This window comes from Anabas testudineus, chromosome 10, assembly GCF_900324465.2.
Source record: "Anabas testudineus chromosome 10, fAnaTes1.2, whole genome shotgun sequence".
Classification (NCBI taxonomy): Eukaryota; Metazoa; Chordata; class Actinopteri; order Anabantiformes; family Anabantidae; genus Anabas; species Anabas testudineus.
In genome coordinates, this window is record NC_046619.1 from 23,002,762 (window position 1) to 23,009,547 (window position 6,786).

General features: G+C 40.2%; 1 protein-coding gene across 1 annotated transcript; it reads right to left on the bottom strand.

Moving 5' to 3' along the window:
* Window positions 1–3,616: 3,616 nt before the first annotated feature.
* LOC113160361 (cysteine-rich and transmembrane domain-containing protein 1-like) lies at window positions 3,617–5,731 on the bottom strand. Its single transcript, XM_026357582.1, has 4 exons — window positions 5,622–5,731; window positions 5,501–5,544; window positions 4,922–5,096; window positions 3,617–4,728 (listed from the first exon to the last, which is right to left on the bottom strand). Exons 1-4 carry the CDS (start codon window positions 5,692–5,694, stop codon window positions 4,601–4,603), a joined length of 420 nt encoding a protein of 139 aa, XP_026213367.1. The 5' UTR covers window positions 5,695–5,731; the 3' UTR covers window positions 3,617–4,600.
* Window positions 5,732–6,786: the final 1,055 nt, after the last annotated feature.

The following is a 6,786-nucleotide window of genomic DNA, read 5'->3' on the forward strand; positions in this document are numbered from 1 at the left end:
CCGTCTGTTGTCAATATCAAGTAAAACCAAGTTCAGCATATCCAGTGTTGCAGGTTATTTGGTGACCGGTATAAAGTTCTCTGTCAAGTAGCTCAGAGTCACTCCACAACAGGAAACCATATCAGAAAATAAAAGCATATGAAGTAATTAAAATAATTAAGAATGCGTTACACCGCTGCCCCTTCTACGTTGGAGCACCTTTATAAATTCATCACTGCAACAGTAGGTGTAAATAAAAATGGCAAATAAATAAAATAAAAAAATAAAAACTGTTCACACATGCTCAGTAGGGGGATTTTACCAGTTTTGGTTTTTCATGTGGGTGAAAAATGTTTTAAACTTGAGCTGGATTCATTTATCGTAACCTCAGCTCTGAAAATCTGTTCTGTCCAGCACTTTTACTTTGAAATTCTTTGATGTTTTTGTCAGGTGTCATCACAACAGTCAGCACAGACCAGAGAGGAAGTGATGTCACCGCATGGAGAGAAAGTGATGTCACAGCATGGAGAGAAAGTGATGTCACCACATGGAGAGGAAGTAATGTCACACCCACAGAGACCACAGTGAGCGTGGATCAGGAGGACAGTCTGAGTCAGGCATGTAAAATAATAACAGTAGCAGAGTGATTACATTTAGCAGAGGTAGAGCGGTCGTCCACCAATTGTGGGATTGGTGGTTTGATTCCCGGCCCCAGGTGAGTCAGATCAGCTCCACCATCGGATATGAACCTGCAGCGTCCACAATGACTCTGAATGGGTTGGTCAGGTCACGTCAGCTGTACAAGAAGTGTTTTATTATATTCACATCATTATGTTTTAAGTTCCAGTGGTTGAATATACGGTGAGCGGCCTCTTTATTAGGTACAGCTGTTCTTCTAATGCAGCTCTGAGGCCGCACTGTAACATTATCATGTAAAAATCTAAAGACAAGAGCTAAATGAAGGAAAATTTAATGAATGAAGTTTGATAAGGTTTAATTAATATGTGTTTGTGTCCTCATCTTGCTGCTCACAGTCAGTATTTACATTCAATGCACATTTACTGCAGTTAACTGTAATCGTTAGTGTTGTCACGACATGTCCTCTAGAGACTGAAGAGTTGAGGTGATGTTGAGTTGTGATGTTCGTCATCATCATGTGGACAAGTGACAGTAAAGCTATCAGAACAGTCGTTCTGTCACTTGCCTTTTCATTCTCTTCTTCTAGAGAAGGCAAATTCATAACTGTGTTACTTTAATGTGTGCAATGAGAGATGATCAGACAGTGACAGGAAGTCAGATCCACTTGAGCAGGTGAACAGTTCTGTGCAAAGACATGTGTCTTTACTGCTTTTCATTTGTACTTTATTATAAAAGTGTTATTTCAGTTCATGTAGACAGCAGATATTAGATAACATATATCTGTTATTTCTAATATGACTTTAAAGTATTTGTTATGACAGGCACCTTTCCCACCTCGTTCAAGCAGGCCCAGATTACTCCACTGTTGAAGAAGCCTTCTCCCTTGTGGAGAACTACTACTCTCTTCTTTCATTCCTGGCCAAGACTCTGGAACGTGCAGCCTTCAATCAACTCTCTGACTTTCTTTCCCGGAACATCCTCCTTGACGTCAATCAGTCTGGCTTGAAGAGTGGTCACTCCACAGAGACGGCACTTCTGACTGTTGTGGAATCTCTACGGGTGGCAAAAGCTGCAGGTAAATCTTCTGTCCTTATTCTATTAGACCTATCTGCAGCCTTTGACACTGTGAACCATCAGATTCTCATGCCTGCACTCTCAGACTTGGGCATCTCTGGATCAGCTCTAGCCTGGCTTCGGTCATACTTGTCCAAACGAACCTTTAAGGTATCCTGGCAGGGGCGTGTTTCCGACTCTTATAACCTCTCCACCGGTGTACCGCAGGGCTCAGCCTTTGGTCCTCTTCTGTTTTCCATCTATACTTCTTCTCTAGGCTCTATCATCCATTCTCATGGCTTTTCTTATCACTGCTATGCAGATGACACACAGCTCTTCCTGTCCTTTCCACCTAATGACTCTACTGTCTTGTCTCGCATCTCTGCCTGTCTCATGTCACACCGCTCTTCAGATCTTTGCATTGGCTTCCTATGGCTGCAAGGATTAAGTTCAAAGCTCTGTCTCTTGCCTACAGAGTGGTCATTTCTATACCTCCATCTTATCTCAGTTCAATGATTCAGGTCTACATCCCCTCCCGTCCACAGCTCTCGACCAGTGCACGACATCTGGTGGTACCAGCACCACACAGTCAACACCATGGAAAACTCTTCAGCTCAGTGATCCCACGATGGTGGAATGAGCTGCCTATCTCTGCACGCTCAGCCACCTCACTTTAATAATTAAAAACAGCTGAAAACAGAACTCTTCATCATCTTCGTTTTCACTTAAAAGAAAAACAAAAAACTTTTCTACTCTTTTGTTCTTACATCTCTTGAAACAGAAACACTTTTTTGATATCACATGCTTTGTTTTTTCTCCTTGACTTTTTCTCCTTGACTTAGATTTTGTTTGCTTGCCTTGTTCCTCACTTGTAAGTCGCTTTGGATAAAAGCGTCTGCTAAATGACTAAATCTAAATGACTTAATTCTGTATATTGTTTCTTCAGTGTTCAGTGGTAAATTCACCTCTGACCATTTTACAGACACAGAAATATTCATATCAAACACACAGGAAGTTGTGAGTTGATTTTAAAAACGCTGTGAACAAAGCAAACTAACAACCCACATACAGGGTTTCACTTCCTGTGACATAAACTACACTCAACCAGACCAGGATGAGGGAGTTCAGGTGCCGGTGCTGCTGAGTTCACCACTCTGAACCTGATGCAGCAGCTACAAAAGTGGTGTAACGTGTCCTTTAAGGTCTTGTAGAGACCTGGACAGTCTCCAGACCTTAATCCTACAGAAATTATATAAAGGAAGGTGAGATGCCAGGTTGTAAGTGACCAAGAAATCAAGAAAGCCAAGAAATCTTAAAGATTTAGAGAAGTTGAGACGTGAGATGTAACCACCCTGGTAACCAACTAAAAGAAACGTCTTACCTCTGTAATTGCCAACAAGGATTAAGTTAATTCCACAAAAATCAAGACACAATACAAAGAAAACGCGTCTGTCCAAGTCTGAAAACGGGAACCTGCTTCCTCTGGGCCCACGTTTACATCCTGCTGTGTGAAGGTGTGTGTGTGATAAAGTGAGCCCTAAATGTCGTTTTCCTTTGTGTGTTAACAGTCACCTGTCCAACAGGTGAACTTTCTGCAGATCCTCTTCTTCCTGCTGACTGCTGGTCACAGTCAGTACAATAATCAGTCAGGGGACACGGTGCACAGTTACATTCATTTCAATCCTTATTCACCTACATCAACATGTTTTATTATCTCACTACAGTATTATGTCTTTTTCCTCTTGAGTTAAAAACTGAAAATGTTAACCCAGTTTTGTTTCCTAGTACTGTACTCTATATACACAAATACTCTAAATATGCAGTTTTTTACTTCATAGTCTGGTTTTCTTAGTTTTCTTTTTTGTATTTTAGTACTGGAACCTTAATAATGAACCTGGAACATGAAAATCATGTCAAAGACTTCCTACTTTAAAAAGAAAAGCCGCGTCTCGTTTGTGTAAAAGCAAAACTTCATATTTAACATAATAAATAAACATAATCATTTTTCCTGACACTTGAATTCATAGTTTAAGGTGCTTCACTCATTATAAACCACTTATTTAGCTAAATACCAACCTACATTAATATTTATTTCTCTGTTTGCTTTGAAACCAGACAAATCAGAAGGAAGAGGATGAAAATGCATAAACAGCTCTTCATCGTGTTAATGAAACGTTTTATTGAGTTTAGAACAGTTTGATTTTAATCCTGGATGTTTTATCAGAACTGGATACTGGACCAAAAGTGTTTCAGTTAATGCACGAGTCAAAGCGTTTTCCAGCCTGTCTGTCTGTTCCTTTAGTCTGTTTGTCATGAAGCTGAACGCTGTGCGATTTTAATCTTTACATTACATGTTGAATTGTCCAGAACTCACACTGTAGGGTCGGTCGATCAGCCCGATGTGGAGCGCAGCCTGAACGTCAGCACAAAGTCCGAACAGGGTTTGTTCACGGATTTCTTTATTTAAAAGAGCCTGAATGTGTCGTCAGAGGAGGCTTTAGTTCTTACAGAAGGGTAACTCAATGTTTAAAACTCAGACAAACAACAGTGGATTAGCAGTGGGTAATAAACCTTTTAGTTTTCATCTGTTTAATTAGGAAAATGTGGTTAAAAGAAGAACGTGTGTGTTGGAACCCTAGCTCTATGAGTACAGTATAGTGACAGCTAGTGCAGTTACAATAGAATCAACCTGTCACATGTACATAACGTGCACTTAAAATATGTTCTTTCCTTAAATCATGATGATGAGATGAAAAGCTGACCTCATTTTCTCATTTAGCTCTGGTCTGTGTAGAAAACGATCTGTCGTAATACTGACTGGCAGCGCTGCATCCGGTGTATTAAGAGGATCCTCTCTTAATACATCCTTGACTCTAATAACCAGTGTCCCACAAGAAGCCCCGCTGCATGATGGGAGACTCGGTGCAGGTCAGTTCAGAGGGCAGCAGAGGTGAGAGGTCAACATGTCCCAGAGGCAGCAGCAGCACAGAAGAGCTGAACACGCTTTCAGACACGAATCTTTACCGTGATGTTGATCCTGTGGCCCGACCATGAACACTGAGGGGGGGGGGGGTTAACATCCATTATCAACCATTTTTATTTATACAGAATAAAAGAACTATAATATACAAATATATAAAAGTATAACTATAATGTAAAACCACCACAAAACAATAACTGTGAAACACTTCGCTAACCTTTTTACTGTCGTGAACAAAGCACACAGGCGTGACTGTGACCTTTGACCTACCTGTGTGTTTAGGTGGTTCTGCGTACGGCTTTGGGCCGTCCCAGAGGTACGAGGGTCCTGGGGTCCCACTGTGGAAGCCCTGGTACCCAGGCTGAGTCAAAAAGGCTCCTGGAGGGCCCGGTGGTCCCTGGTAGTAGGAGTGGTCTCCTCCACCCGCGTAGGCCTGAGGGAACATCTGGAGCGGGTTGTCATAGTAACAGCGATCGTGTTTTAGATTTTCTGCCAAACGTTACTTTTAAATCTTTTTCATGCAAAATGTCGTCAATGTGTTTGTTTTTTTCTCCAGTAACAAAACTTTTTAAACATTTTTTAATTTAATAATAAAGTTCAATTTTTAATTAATTATAATTATAGTTGAGAATAAAGATTTAATATTATAAAAAGTATTTTACACATTTATTCTTCAGCATAGAATAATAGATTTAATAAATAGTTTTATTAATTTTAAAATGTGTTTCTGTCATTCAGTAAAAAGCTGTAAAACATATTAAAACTAGTTGACGACAGGACTTCTTCTCGTTTAATGTTTGAAACGTAAAGGTGGCGTTTGCTGTGGCGGCAGCAGTGCATGATGGGTACCTGGAACGGAGAGCCAGGGAAGGCTGCGGGCTGAGAGCCGAGAGCTGAAAATACAGGGGATGGACATTCAGAGAAACTACGAGAGAAAAACAGTGGTTTGTTGAAGCAGCGACTGACAAACCTGGAGGGAAACCGGGAGCAGAGGGTCCTTCTGGGAACTGGGGACGATACGAAGGAGGAGGGTCAGAGGTCATCTGGGTGGACGGACGAGAAAAATCTGAAGTCAAAGTAGACGCATCAAATAACTTTTTTACTAAAATAAAACGTTTTACTGTAACATTTTGACTTTAATTTGAATTGAAATAACCCGATTTTAGTCTTCGTGACTCTAACACTTTATCTTAGGCCTTTGGACCCAGGTAAAAGTTTAAACTGGACTTGTTAAAGACCTGTATCTGCAGACAAAGATCAGTGTTGACTTTTAACCTCAGTCAGACTTTTTCTGGACCTTTCTAGGTCTTGTCGTCTTAAATCCGACTTTAGACTTAAATCCATCTTCTGCCATAATAAACTTTACGCCTGTTTTCTGTAAATATCTCGATTTTAGACTTTCAACCAGTTTTTCCCCTCACAGTGGTTCTAATAATAATTAGTTCCACTAACTCACTAAAACTTGGCTGATTCTGTTTGTTTTTGATGGGATTCCACAGAACCGATCCTTTAAATCTGCTCATCACAGACGAGGATTCGTCGTCTTGACCTTGGAAACATGAAGATGTTTACTGAGCTGCTCTCAGATCAGCTGCTTCAGTCTGATTCACTCAGTCACATTACTGGCGTTTCATCACTGACATCACTGATGATCATAAAGTTCCAGTTGTACTCAGAAACACGTCAGTGCTCACATTTATTTCTGGATGTTTTCAGCAGCACAGCTGTCGTCTACATGTCAGGAATTAAAACACGGATACTTGTACGTGTAAGATTATCACGCTGTGATACACACTCCCGGTTGTCGTTAAGAAACATAAATCAACATGAATTAACTTGATTTCTAACCAACATTAGACAGATTTGGTAAAAATCTATATTTATATTATTATTATATAAATAGCTATTTTTTAAATGAACAATTAATGGATGAAATGATCAGCAGATTAAAAATTGAATTAATTCCTCGTGTAAATAACGTTGAAACAGTGAAAGTCTTGTGACTCATTTATTTAGTTTGACTGGTTTCTGTGTTTCTACCAGGACGAGCTGCGTTTCCATGTGAGTTGTTTCCACTGAGGGATCAGTCTAATGCCTGGTCAGCTGCCTCCATACCAGCTCTAATTTAATATTCT